The sequence below is a fragment of the Erpetoichthys calabaricus genome, chromosome 9, assembly GCF_900747795.2.
Source record: "Erpetoichthys calabaricus chromosome 9, fErpCal1.3, whole genome shotgun sequence".
In the NCBI taxonomy this organism is placed as follows: domain Eukaryota; kingdom Metazoa; phylum Chordata; class Cladistia; order Polypteriformes; family Polypteridae; genus Erpetoichthys; species Erpetoichthys calabaricus.
In genome coordinates, this window is record NC_041402.2 from 134,616,778 (window position 1) to 134,632,180 (window position 15,403).

The 15,403-nt window shown below is 36.3% G+C and overlaps 1 protein-coding gene across 1 annotated transcript in view; it reads right to left on the reverse strand.

The window, feature by feature from the left end:
- Nucleotides 1–10,090: 10,090 nt before the first annotated feature.
- The window catches only part of lcat (lecithin-cholesterol acyltransferase), a 46,045-nt gene continuing 40,732 nt past the window's right edge, over nt 10,091–15,403 (reverse strand). Inside the window, exon 6 of the mRNA XM_028810186.2 lies at nt 10,091–12,579. Within this exon, the coding sequence (XP_028666019.1) occupies nt 12,050–12,579 (530 nt within the window). The 3' untranslated portion in view covers nt 10,091–12,049. The remainder of the gene's footprint in view (nt 12,580–15,403) is intronic.

Genomic DNA, 15,403 nt, shown 5'->3' on the forward strand with positions numbered 1-15,403 from the left:
AAAATCATTTCATATAATCATTCTGAGAGACTAAACTATCCCAAATGTAAGCAATAGTTTATCATGTTAAATTAATTGTGCATATTAATGACCACCTTCCACAAATTTTGAGTTGTTCCTCATATAGTAAATTATTTTATCTTTCAGATTTTAAGTGAAACAGAACATCTATTTCCATTGCATTGTGGTAGGTGGGTTAGGATTAATCTAGCTGAGCAAGATAAATTTATGTTATCACAATAGACTGTTCATTAAGCATCTTTGTCCTGTAAGGTTTTACACCAAATAATATAAATATGTTATGTTTTTATTAAAATAATGTTTAAGCAAGGGACATTGTTAGGAGCCAATGAATTAAATAAACCAGATGTATGAAAGTATACCTAACAATTAAGGACTTGACAAAAATATAACTACAACTGTAAGCAGTAAAAGAAATAATTGATTAGATTATGATCTAGATTATGAAGAATGATAGCGAGAAGCTTAAGTGACTGAAAACTAAGAAGGACTGAGGTAGCCTTGTCTATAACATTTGTAAACCTGAAAACACTAAGAAATAGTACAGCTGGCAAGGATTACCACTATAGAGGGAGAGTTTAGAATCTTAATTATACTAACATAACCCTCACCAAAATCCACTGAGCACAGAACCTACCAAAAAAACATTCAAACATTCCTAGCAATAGTCAACAACCTCTAGCTCTTCTCATACTCTTTATATGCCTTAACAAACTATAAAAAACCATGTAAACAAAGCAGAACAAATTAAAACTAACCCATGAAGGCACAAAATCCACCCACATCACTGCCAACACTTCAGTCTGGTCAGCTGCTTCTTCAGTCCCAGGTAGTGACGGTGCCTACCTGTATTTCCACGTCATGGATTTTTTTAATTGCTGGGGTTATAGTCTTTCTAAACTGAATCATTGCAGAATGAAGTCATTGGCCAATATCTTAATATTAAGGGCATAGGACAAGATGGATTGCGATGAGACATATTGATCTTATTACACCCGTCCATGATAAAAGAGGAGTCATATGACTAACTATGGCCAATCATGGCTTTTTAAGGAGTTCAATGTAATCTCCTTTTCCAGTGTTCTTTTTATCCTCTTTATGCAAACTGTGTTTGTCCAGTTCCAGTCATCCAGCTCTGTTTGTTTGTTACTCTGAGGCATTGTGGTATAGCAGGTCCACAGCTCATGTCAAAAGGGCCAGTTTTTGAAATAAATAATCACAGCACTCGCGGCTTAGCGAGGGGGCATGGTGGTGTGTGGCCGAGCGGTTCTCTGGGAATTTATGATGCGGGCGATTCTCACTTAAGTGCACAGGTGAGGAGTCGTCCGTATATGTAATTGTTCCCGGGAGCTGCTGATTGCCACAGCTGTTCCACGTCCCCATGAAATATAGAAGCGCGAGGCGGCTAGTTGGGGGGGTAGGAAAGGAAAAGAGAAAAGACAGACGGAGGCTGCAGGGAAGAAGGAAAGAAGCAGTGAGGAGAAAGCTGGTGTGTGTGAGAGGGAGAGAGAGAGCGAGTGCAGGCTCGCAGGCAGCTGGACAGTTCAGCCCTAGCAGGGAGTTTGGCCGACACCTAGGGCAGTCGATTGTGGTCGTTCCCGCTGAGCATTTAGTGAGGAGGGAGTGACCCAGAAGAAGGATGGCTCGGCGCGGAAGACAGCGGGAGTCAGGAGGCTTGGGAGATGGATTCCCCAGCGTGAGCATCCTGGCCATTGGGGGAACCTAAGTCTCAGTCTGGAGAGTGCTAAACCGAAGCCAAGGATCGGGAAGCCTCCAGATCAGAAAGGAGAGAGAAGGTCAGCTGCAGGTAGGGCGAATATACTGTTGCAAAGCCTGATGGGAGAAGCATGGGAGCCACCAGGTAAAAAGAAGGCACCAGGCTTTGTTTTTAAAGAGACTTCTTCCAGCCGTTGTTTTAACCTAGTTTTAAAGGATTATTTTTGTTTCTATTGGATTTTAACCTCCACTTTTCACCTTTGTTTTTATTGATTATTTATTTAAGATTGGATACACTGCACTATTTATTTGAACACTTTGTTTTTGATTGTTGTTGGTTTTGTTTTTAAATAAAAGTACTTTGCAGCTTTTTGCACCATCTCCTTGCTTCATTGTTATGCCTCACTGCCAAGCTCATCGGTGACATTAACGACGGTGTCAGGGCTCCTGTAAGGACGAAGGGAGTGTGGAGCAAACCCACATCATCACAGGCATTACCTGAATATTCAGCATTTTAATCTGTTTGTCATTGAATCACAAATGGTCAGATCCTGATTGACTGCAAACTTCATATTTTCAAAAAGAGCATCCATGTTTCATTTGCAAATGTGCTCAGACAATAGAGACTTCAAATTGAGAAATTCACAGGCCAGATGACATCTTCCGACTTCAAACGGGAAGAGAGATGCTCAAGTTTATTAATACTGCAGCTTTAAAATAATTTGAGAAATTAAGAGATTGGTCATCAAGGGTTATTTCAACATATATCCATTTTTCAACAAGGGTCAAATAGTTCTCCTGGTAGCATATTTTGAATTATATTGAACCACCAAATTTTAATTTTACCGTAATTAATAGAAATTTGTTTGCAGAGCAAAGCAAATTGTGAGGACTTAGGGCAGGATTTTCTCACCATAGGTAACCAAATGGGTCCAAGTGGGTTTATTTCAGTGTGATTGCTAGTGTGCGTTTTCTCAGTGCACTTGAAGAACCTGAAGTTAGGCAGCACTATTATCCCAATTGACACCATGCTGTAGATTGTTGCATTTTTTTTATCAGTGGCCAATTTGTATTTCAAAGTTATAACTGTGTCCATTTTTTTAAACAAAATAATATATTTTGGAAAACAAAAAAACACTGTATTTTAAAATGCACTGGAAAAATAAAACAATTGTGAAAGAACATCCACTTTAATAAAGTTGATTCTTTCAGCTAATGTAAGATGAACGTGACCAGTTGATGAAATTTTATTTAAAACATTTCACCAAACTGTTAAAAGTTACATTTAAACAAGTCTTTAAATTATGTAATTAGGCTTCATACGTTTGTTAACTACAGTAAAATAATTACTAAAAAATCACCAAATATAAGCTCACATTCAGAATTACTTACAGAAAATAATGCGCCCACATTCAGTTTAATCCATCTGCTTTACAAACGTGATTTCTCATAAGATCATAAGAACATAAGAACTTGTAAGCAAGAGTAGCGAAAAATTAAAGTGCAAACATTTATTGATTATTTAAAATTAGCCATCTACTCAATGGAAAACAGTGAGAGAAATCAATAAAGAAATAAAAAACAGCAACAATAATAAATAATAATGTATACATATCTAATGCTTTTGTTTAATTTATTTAATGTACACTGATTGTGGAAAGACGTGGAACATGGCTGTTGCCCTCTTCTGGTTTGTAGTGAAGGTCTGGTCCTGCTGTTAGTGGGAAAGTATCAAAGTTCTCCATAGTGACCCATCCATTCTCAAACCACAATCATCCTATCCACCTTATTTGCAGCAGCAAATTAGACACTGCCATTTTCTTGGAAAAATATACAGTACTTCCAATTAGAAATTTCCTAGTCAAGAGTATTCAGTGCAGACAATAAGAAAATACAAAAAAAATATGTACTATATTCTCCATTAGACATGGCCACAATATTTTATTTTTTAAAAGATTTTTTTTACATTTTTTTAAGTCAAGCAAAATTACTCCTTTTATTGTCTAACTAAAAAGATTACAATATGCAAGCTTTTGAGGCAACTCAGGCCCCTTCCTCAGGCAAGATGTAATACAGAGACTGAAATTAGAAAACTTTTAAGTGAGACATCTTAGATGTAAAAAAATGAATAGATCTCTCCAGGCTAAGATTAATTTAGCAAGAGAGGAGAACAATGTATAGTCAAGATCTTTTGATAAGATTACTGTCCAACAAAGTCTTTTGAAAATTCTAATGAGTTTTTCAATACAATGTGGATCTGTAGTCAGGTTGTCTGTTATTACAAACTACAGGAAGACCCCACAGATCTCTACAAGAAGGAACTAAAAAAGATAGTAAGTAACTTTCCTCTTGACATCAGGGATCATGTAAACAGTTTAATTCCTGAAAAGAAGGGAACCCAGGATGACCTATAATCTCAGGAATTGGTTCCCTTACAGAAAATATCTCAGGATGGGTGGAGCACATCCTTAAACCCCTTAAATCTACCTGAAAAGTGATAGCTTCCACCCCAAGCATATAAGGCACTCCATAAAGTATCTATCTATCTATCTATCTATCTATCTATCTATCTATCTATCTATCTATCTATCTATCTATCTATCTATCTATCTATCTATCTATCTATCTATCTATCTATCTATCTATCTATCTATCTATCTATCTATCTATCTATCTATCTATCCCTGTGTTTATATAGATACTAGGACAGATGCAAAATTGGAAAACCTTTACGCGAGACATTTTAGATGTAAAAAATTAACATACCTCTTCAGGCTAAGATTCATTTAGCAAGAGAGGAAAACAATGTATAGGCAAGATCTTTTGATAAGGTAACTGTTCAACAAAGTCTTTTGAAGTTTCTGGTGAGTTTTTCAATGCAATGTGGATCTGTGGTCAGGTTGTCTGTGTCAATCCAAGAGATGCACACAAATCCTCATATCTAGCCATAAAACTCTTGTCTCTATTTAAACCATGTTGTAATGTGTTAAATTTTAGCATGAGTTTAACTTCCCATTCTTTTCTCTCTTGCTGTGTTCTGAAGTTGCCCATAAGCACTGTGACTTTAAAGTCCTTCTCTCAGTGTCCATGGATGTTGAAGTGAACTGCTACAGGAACATCTGTGTTGCCATGATTAATGTGGAGCCTGTGTAAATTAATTCTTTGGTGGAGTGTTTGTGCAGTTTCTCCCACATAGAGTACAGTGTCGGGACATTTCATACAGACAATTAGGTAGTCCACATTAGATGATCTGCAGGAATATGATCCATTTATGCAATGTTCAAGTCGGCAGTGTGGTATAACTATACGGTCTGTATTCATAAATCTAAGGAAACATTTTACATCTTTTCTGTAGACATGGAGTTGTGCCATTTTCTGTTGGTTCACTTAGGGAACTTTGGACAATTAGTTGCTGAAGGTTTGGTGGTTGTCTGTATGCCAGGAGGGGAGGTTCTGGAATTACATTTTTCAGTGTTTGGTCATTGTTTAGCATTGGCTGAAGTTCTTTTATAATTTTTCGAAGTGCTTCAAGATGTGGGTTATAGGTGACAACATGGGGAATGTGCTTCTTGTTGTCTTTGATTTTATATTCCAGAAGGTTGTCTCTAGGTATGGCAGTAGCTCTTCTTATTTGAGTGTCTGTTGTTTTGGGAGTATAACATGGTTGTAACATATTGCTTGGCTGAACATAATAGATAGATAGATAGATAGATAGATAGATAGATAGATAGATAGATAGATAGATAGATAGATAGATAGATAGATAGATAGATAGATAGATAGATAGATAGATAGATAGATAGATAGATAGATAGATAGATAGATAGATAGATAGATAGATAGATAGATAGATAGATAGATAGATAGATAGATAGATAGATAGATAGATAGATAGATAGATAGATAGAAAGTGATTTGGTATGATGTCCTAATACAAAAAAGAAAACAAATGTGGAGAAGGCTTGCTTCAATCTTTTGCCAGCCTCACGCTAATGAGCAAAAGTAAGGCTGCACAGCATTTTGTATTGCTCCAACACTGCTTCAGAGTGCTGTGCTCAAAGCATGTAGTGTGTGATATTTGAAGGTTCATTACCTATTAGTATGGGTTTCCTTTTACAATTGATGGTGTAGAAGTCTAAATTGAACATGTTGTATATAGTTCATAGTCAAAATATTGGCTAGGTCGGCAGATGTTTCAGAGGCTCACAATTTATGCAGTATTTAAATCTGTATTACTTTATGATCATATGTGAAACAAAACAAACCAAGCAAGAGATGATGTGTGTATTCAGTGGAAATTAATAACATTTTCAGAGTAAGCCTACTCCACTGTATACAAGTCTCACATAGAAGTTCAGTTTGGTGGTACAGACGGACCTCCTGCTGAATCAGTTTGGAGAAATGATGCTTGCAGCTGTATTCGATTTGACAGTAAACACCTACGCATGCTGAGATATGATGTAAAATTATAATAATATAGGAAATGGCTTTGCCTTATACAAAATGCTATGGTGCTGCAACATGACTTTCCCCTTCAAGCAATGCAGGAGCAACCTGCAGTTTCAACAGTGCCACCTAACTGAATGATCACCCACACAGCATGATTCTCACCTTTATTTGAACCTTTGCTTTCAAAATCAAAAACTCCATATCATGCACGGGGCTTAGGGGAACATAACCTATTTTGTTTCTATGAAGGTATTCTTTGGGGCTGTTTTAATTTTCCTTCATCTCACTGTTCACTGAGAGGGCTAAAACAAAGTAAATAAAAATATTCCTATACATCGCTAGCATAAGCCATTCTCAGTTTATCAGATGATGTTGAGTTGGAACCATTAGATTAGATTAGATTAATTAAAGTTTTTTAATCCCAAGGGGGAATTCAGATGCATACAACAGAAGAAACATAAAAGACAAGGACACAGACTCACAGGACAGATAATAAAGACAATCAATCAATCAAGCAATCGATAAATAAATAAATGTATATTGTGCAGAAATTTCAGAATGAATTTAAGGACTGTATTGGAAGGTAGCATTGAACCCAGCCACAGAGGTTGCACAAACCAGTGTGTTTCTTCATCAGTCCCAAGCCTGGAGAAATGGGAAGGGTTACGTCAGGAAGCTCCACACAACTTTTGTTATGGTTCTGCTCTTGTCAGAAACGGTTTCATCAGCTTTATGACCTTAGTCTCGGAAAGTCTTTCTCATGTGGGGCGACTGGGATCTTTTCCTGAATAAGGTCAAACACAGTTGTGTAGGGTATGACAGGAGCTACTTTAGCTGCTTCTACCTGCAGCTAAAGTCACTTCAGTACACATGTACTGTGACAGCCTGCCTGTTTCAATTAAACAGAGAAAGCTCTGCAGTCTACTTGTGACTTACGCTGTAGGAAGTTAAGTAAATAAGTCAAGGTAAATACTGCTCAATCTGGCTTTTATATAAATAACATATAGATGTTTTTTATATAAAGAACATCACAAAACATAATCATAAACAGGGCTTTGTATGATACCTTGATGAGCTCTGAAAGCCCTACTTTTTCTTTGAAGGATAGGTGTGGTGAAGGCAGACTGAATGGCAGGATGACACCCGACCTGTTACTGCATCCAAAGGTACCATCTTCACCTTTACGCCTGGTGCAGCTGTGTTGTTCTTATATGTGAGTAGACGTTTCTTGCAGGGAGGGCTTCTGTTCTCTTTCTCTGATGCAGATCCCTTGTCCTCATTTGAGTTAACCTCTGCTATAGCACATCTTTATTTGAAAACATCAGCGTCAGCTCAGGGCGAGTGTGAACGTGACTGAGACAATAAAACTGAATTAAAAAAAAAAACGCTAACCTTTACAAGTACCATAAATTTACACTGGCTATTACATAGTCAAATCAAATGTATATTTTTATTCTATAATAGTAAAAATAAGAGCAGCTCACTTCTCGAAACAGAGGCATCCAGGATCGAACCATGAACGTCTTGATTATGACTCAGCAGTTCTAACCGATGCACCACCAAAGCAATTGTATTAAGGGTGTGTCAATGTCACACCCTAACGCAAGTTCTTTTTCTGCAGTTATATTATTGAATAAAAGCGCACTTGTTATACTTGTACCTTTTGTGAAAGTGTTTATTTGATATTTGGACTTCAGGTTTCATACATTACACACTTCAGGTCTACATTTTGCTCTGAAACTGTTTTAGGAAAAGTCTCTTAAAGGTCTCAATGATGTTTGAAGTAAAATCAACTGGTCTGAAGTCCTTGGGATCACTGCAATGTCCTTTCTTTGGTGCTGGGAGCACACAGGATGTTTTCCCTAGCTGGGTAACCTCCTGCAAATTCAGGGAAAGGTAGAACAGCTGCTGAAGGACTCTGCAGAGCTGGCTGGCACATGTTTTCAGCACCCTGGGACTGATTCCATCTGACTTTGAAATCTTGTTTATGCAGAGTTTTCTCAGCTTTCTCTCCACTTGATCAGCAGTGACAGACAGTTGAGAAGTGGATTGTTAATTAATATGATGTTGATAAATGTGTATAATTGTGCTGCCATACTGGCTGATATTTACTTTAGTAGTCTTAATCAAGAAGATATCAGGAAGAGTTAAAGGGAAGGTCTACAGGACGGTAGTGAGACCAGCTATGTTATATGAGTTGGAGACGGTGGCACTGACCAGAAAGCAGGAGACAGAGCTGGAGGTGACAGAGTTAAAGATGCTAAGATTTATATTGGGTGTGACGAGGATAGAGAGGATTGGAAATGAGTATATTTGAGGGTCAGCTCAGGTTGGACGGTTGGGAGACAAAGTCAGACAGGCGAGATTGCGTTAGTTTAGACATGTGCAGAGGAGAGATGCTGATATATTGGGAGAATGATGCTAAGGATAGAGCTGCGAGGCAAGAGAAAACGAAGAAGGCCTAAGAGAAGGTTTATGGATGTGGTGAGAGAGGACATACAGGTGATGGGTGTAACACAGCGTTTCTCAACCTTTAAGTATTTGCGACCTGAGTTTTCATAACAGTTTTAATCGCGTCCCCCTAACGTTTTTTTGAAAGGAGCCCACTTTGTTCTTTTTTAATTAATGATATATCATAGATGCATATTTTATTATACCTACTTAACTTTTATCAACATTTATCTGACTCTATATTTATTTTTCTAGTATCAGAATGTAGTTTAAGTTAATTTGTTTTGGTTTCAATAGATGTATTTTTCATATTTTCGATTCGTTTTCTTTTTTTCACATCTTTGCGCCCCCCTTTTTGTTACTTTGCGCCCCCCTAAGGGGGCCCGCCCCACAGGTTGAGAATCACTGGTGTAACAGAGCAAGATGCAGAGGACAGAAAGATATGGAAGCAGTTGAAAGAAGAAGAAGAAGAAGAAATCTTAATCAAGAAGTTGTGTTGTGTTATAACAGAAAAGTTGTAAAGTCATGAATAAGATAAATCTTTATATATAATACGCTGTTCGTTTATCTGTCCAGGATCTTAAATCACCTGTAGCTTGCAAACCGTTTGACTTATTGCCCTGAAATTTGGTACACATATACTATGTGATGTCTACTATCCGCTTTCAGGGTGGTGATTGACCTCCAAGGTTATTCCTCTTTTTATTTTTATTTTATTGTAGAATCAACTCTCGGCAATAGGGCGGCCATGCAGTGCATGCATACGGGCGCCATTTTTATCCCTACCACCTTTGCCGTCACTTCCACTAACTCTTCATATCTTAAATCATTCTTGAGGCAGATTGAAGACTTAAGTCCCAGCTTAAGTGAAAAATTAAGAAAAACATACTAAGTAATTGCAACACAAACACTGACTTAATCAGTTTTAACGTGAAAAGATTCTGATGACAGCAGAGAAGAAGCAGGCCGCTAGGGTGGACAAAAGAAGAGCTGCTCAGAAAGCAGCAAGCGTATCAACCTCTGAACAACCAAATGCTAAACATACAGAGAAAGCGTATGAAAACTATGAATGCTCAAGTCAAGTGTATTCACTGAATGCTATTGTGCAGTGCGCCGTTACTGATAGCTGAATAATTGTCTTAAACATTAGATTCATAATTATGTTTTTTTTCCTATTTAGGTTAAACTTTAACAACAGGCACTATAGACTGAATACTAGCCAGATTGAAATGATGACTAAACAAAGAAACAACCAAATAAATAAATAAATAAAGAGATGGGCTCTATCTAATTAAAACACTTGTTATAGTGAGTGCCCTGTATGTTTGGGACCAAACTGGCAGAGTGGTACATAAGACTAACATATAAAATAGATCAATTTTCTTTTATGGATTCTCTTAATTGATACATCAAAATAGGACAATGGCAGTTACAAAGAGACAAAGTTCATAAGTTAATAACAAAAAATATATTTAGTCATGAACAATATGACTGGGATGCATCTCAGCAATTATCCAGTGCAGAACCAAAAATTAACATGATACAAAAACAAAAAAAATATTTTTAAATTGTTCATCAGTATCATTTTTTATTTTGTTATTTAATAGAACTTAAAAAAGTACTTAGAAAATTGCAATTGCAAATTTATTTAAAAAAAAATAACAACCTCATAGTTATATAAAAAATGAAAGGCCTTTCCTGGTAAGTTTAGTTATTTAAATTTTCACGGATGCAAATAATTTCTCTATTAACTCCAACACAGCCAAAAACATTTACAATTATAAAGAAAATTTGAAATGTATGCAAACATTTGATTTCCTACACATACCAGATGTAAGTATTATCCTCAGCAAGGGTTTATGTGTTTTTAAAATGAATTAAGCCCTGATAGTTATGAATGCCTGCTATATGCATCATAAAAAGAAGACACTTAGTATGCTAAAGGCACTGTCAGATTGCATTTAATCAAATTTTAAAGCAGAGATCAGTTTCTGCATTTAATTTAAATCCTTCCTCAAAGACATAATTTCCTGATACTAAAGTTAATCTTAGTTCAGAAATGGCCAGTGATGGAAGATTTCCTTTTGTAAAATGCATATTTGTTCTGCAGTTTCCAAATGATTTTCATAAGTGCTTTAATGTGAAAGCAGTTATGATGATAAAAATATGAACACACACATATTTTTTTTGATTGGTGAGCTACATTCTAAGTCGAACGTCTCGGTACACGTACAAATCAGTTTTACAACCAAAAAGTTCGCCAAACTTTTGCCTCGGTTCACGACCACACACCCGGTATACGAACAAGCCAGGTTCCCTTTCGGTTTGTACATGTTCAGTCTCTCGCTGTGCATTTCCTGTGCAGCGAAGAAGAGAGAGAGCGAGAGAGCGCGACACACACACACACAGGCAGCGCGAGAGAGAGCTGCGCACACTCACAGGCAGCACGAGAGAGACAGACACGCACACACACAGGAGCGTGCGAGAGAGAGCCGCGCACACACACAGGCAGCGCGAGAGAGACAGATGCGCACACACACACACAGGAGCCCGCGAGAGAGAGGCGCACACACACACAGGAGCACGCTACAGAGACACACACACAGGCGCTCCAGGCTCGCAAAAGAGAGACACACGCACACACACACAGGCGCACGAGAGAGAGCGCGAGCGAGAGAGAGAGAGGGGAGGGACGCATAAGATAGAGAAGGCTTGTTTTTCTTTTCAGTTCTGTTTACAGTGATTGGTTTGTAGCCTGCATTGTTGCAATGTTACTTTTCTTGGTGGATTATTAAATTACGGATTTTTCAAATGTTCATTTTTCCCCTGTGCTTAAAACTCATTAAAAAAAAAGTGTTTTTAGCGAGCGGTTCCTAGCACTATAGCACGAACTATTGCAGTGTTAGTTTTCTATGTTGTTCAAGGTTTTCTCAGTGTTATTCAATGTTTTTACATTTAGTTTACTATTACGCTGTGTATTCTATGGTATGATTAACTATATTTGTGCTTAAAAACTAAAAAATATATATATTTACATATAGTTCGCACGGTCTGGAACGGATTAATTGTATTTACATACAATCCTATGGGGGAAATTGCTGTCACCACCTAACAACAATAAAACTTGTGGAGTAGACAATGTAAAGCCAATTTGATAATGATGACTGTTACTTCACTTTAATAATACTTTCAATAATAGTGAAAAAGAAAACAGAAAAAAATGACAAGTTACAAAGGAATCATTAATATTTTGTTAAATGTGGCTAAAAGTTCTCAGTCCTCCTAAAAAAATTAGCAGTCAAACTACAAACAAGTACAAAGATGGAAAATTAACATCTGACACTAGAATATTGTGCTTTGGTGACATTGAAGTCCAGCTTGTGAAAAGTCCAGATTCAGCGGTTTCATTAGGTCAAGGACCTTTAAATTTCCCTTCTAGAATCTCTTGTATACAATTAAGGCTTCTGCTGCTAAAGACAATGTCCAAGTGTTGCATACCATGAAACTCAATAACATGGACTGGCTTATCCTGCTTGCCAATCCATCGTTTGCAAAGCTCCATGCTTCGAGTGCCCACTGTGTCATCACCATCATCATACAGAATATTAATAGGATCTGCATTTGGAAAATTTTCATCATAGATATATGTAACTGGAGTTGGTAGGCCTGTCCCATACATGCAGTAAACTTCTACACCAGGAGGTGGGAGGCCAGCTGTTAAGTTTTTGGTGTCTTCCCACATGTACCAGCCATCTTCAAAGTTAATGTCATGGAAGAAGTGTTGGTAGTCATTATATGTGTAGTTGAAAGTAGGAGTAGAAATGTAGACATGATCTGTAGGCCAGCTGAGTTCACTAGGAATCATCCAAGGGTTGCTGGTGGTCATTCGTTGCTTCTCTCTAATTTTTATATTTGCCACAAATGGAATCCCATCATTTTCACCTGCATTAACAACAGGAAACATAATTCATGACAGTGATTTATTCACAATTTTATGACAGGTGTGGGCGCCACTAAAAAGGGGAGAAAAACAAGTTGCATTTTTGTGATATGGCAGTGCCTGATTAATCATTACATTCAGTTATCATTTTGAGTGAACATGAAGAGAAATAGTAAATAAGTGAGAGCTCTTTCTTAGTATTCCTAACCCAGTATAATGACAAGGAAAATTCAAAATGAAAAATAATGAAGAAATTAGTAAGACAAAGGACATTAGCAAGGGTCAAAAAAAGGGTTAACACAAAAATGGTGAGAAACAGAGAGAGAGAGAGAAATTGATAAAAGGACAAAAAAAAATAAATCCTGCTACATCATGTAAAACACTTTGAGCTACATAATTTGTATGAAAATGTGTTATATAAATAAATAAATCTTGTTGTTGTTGTACTGTCAAGCAGAGCCAGTCTTTAAGTACCCTGGCTATCATGTAGGGTGGCTAGCCCTCTGTCCGACCAAAGTACCCATTAATGAGTTCCATTGCATCTCTCATGTCACACTCTCTTTCTCTCTCTCTCCCTTTACCTCTCTCTCATTCCTTCTTCTTGTCAAACAGAGGGAGTTATACAGGTACACTTAATATGTGCAGACACACAGCCTCCACATAGCAGCGGGCCCCTGGTCCAAATTCCAAAAATTACCATGAAATAAACTGCTGTTTTTGTACCCTTAAGTAACTGGCAAGGCTATACTTTTTGAGATTATGAAACAAATTTTAAAAAGGAAGAATTATAGATTGTCATTGATGTCAACTCATGGCACAAAGATGGTGCCAGGCTTATTTCTGAAGGGGATATTCCAGGTCAGCAAGTAGCAGCTTAGGATAATAACAATATGGTTCTGTGAGTGGAACCTGGTAGTTTGTCGTGTTGTTCAGAAAGTCATAAACCCATTTTTATTTAGAGTGTAGCATGAAATGAAAATAACCTTTGAAAGTGAAAAAAGAAAACAATGGCCAAGGACTGGCTTTTTTTCAATTTTTCAACTGTGAATATCAGACAAGCAATGTATTAGAAGCATATACAGAAACAAAAGATGAATCTTTTAGTAGTGATGCCATAAAACACATGAGAGTCCATTACTGTTATCAAATATAATTAGTGAAAGGTTATTGAGTGTACCAGTAAAAATCAAAAACTACAAACTTTCCATTCTAACTTACAAGCTTTTAACAATTTCTAGGGATGGAAAGCTCTGTACAGCAAAATTAATGTCATGACAAAGTAGTCAACAGTTTTGTAGAAAAGAAGTAAAATGGTATGTACTGTGTTTAACATTTCTCTGTGTGTATCACAGATTAGTAAGAAATATATAAGTATTTTATAATGAAAACAAAAATGTTACTTAATACTTATACTGTAATTACATCTTAGGTATTATGGATGACTAGCTAGTACAATGTTGAAAACACATATAAAATATATTAAATTACTCATTTATTTTTACAGTTAAAAATCTATAGTGCAGTTTAGAATGTTTTAAAACAAATAAAAATGGGTATATTTACATGTAAGCAGTATTTAAATTGTCAATATGAATTAATTGTTTTCCTAAAATTTATAACCCACCTTATGTAATTTTTTCTCAAAATTCATTTCAAAAATAAAAATTCTAACACTAAGCAATTTGCAATATTTTAAAAAACTGATCTATAAATAAACAAGTGATATAATTTTTTTTAGTGTATTTTAAATTTAGTTTAAATTCAAATGTAATCGCTACTAAGCCAAATTAAGCAGCTTAGCGGAATACTGGTCTGTTTCATACAGTTCAATCTAATATTAATAATGACTGAGATTTAATTGTTTATGACATTCATTTTATTGACATGAACAGTCAATGATTCTGCCTGCTCCTTGACAGCTGAATAATTGGAAGCTCAAATGCCAGTCATTTAGCTGTTGAATTATGGTAAAATGTTTTATTATAGTAATATGAAATGCGCATTGCAATCAAAATGTAAAGCAACATTGTTACATAATAATATCCCTTTCAAGTCTGTTAAAATCAATTTAGTTTTTGATAAATGAATAGGGCCCCAAAAGTTCTATGCATATGACCCACAAATCTACCAAATCTGCTAGATGAGCACTGGTCACAGCATACTACCGGACTCCACTCTCAACAGGCTACTGACCCAGAGGTAGCTTTAGTCTTATTCTCAGGATCACCTTCTGGAGTTAGAATAGAATAACTAAAACAAGGACACCAAACCAGAGCTCCTTCTCACCATCCTTGGACAGGTTTCGAAGGCAGGTCTCCAGCATTTGACCAGGACTTTGTGTTACATAAGATGGAATGATCCAACACATTGATCAAATTTCTTCACTGACAATGGCTTACATCTAAAAATTCACAGACAACCGACTAAAACCTGGAGAATCACTGGTGCTTTATCTGTGCCAAGACTTTAAAAAAAAAATCAAAATTATTAATGTTCACTGGTGTTTCAACTTTAAATGTTATTGGGTAGTGAGTCTAGTAAACTTTCTTGATTTTGTGATCTTGTCACTTTTTCAAATTGTATATAGTAAGTAATTTTTATTACCTAATACTGGTAGAACCTCCTCTTTCCAAAATATATAAAGAGCACCATCAACAGAAGATGGCAGCCATTCACATCTGAGAAGATGCTTCAGTACAGCACTGGCTGACCTTTTCAATCATTTTTTCCATTCTCTTTTTTGGCAAAACAGCTGCCAATTATATGTACATATACAGTATATATATATATATATATATATATATATATATATATATATATATATAT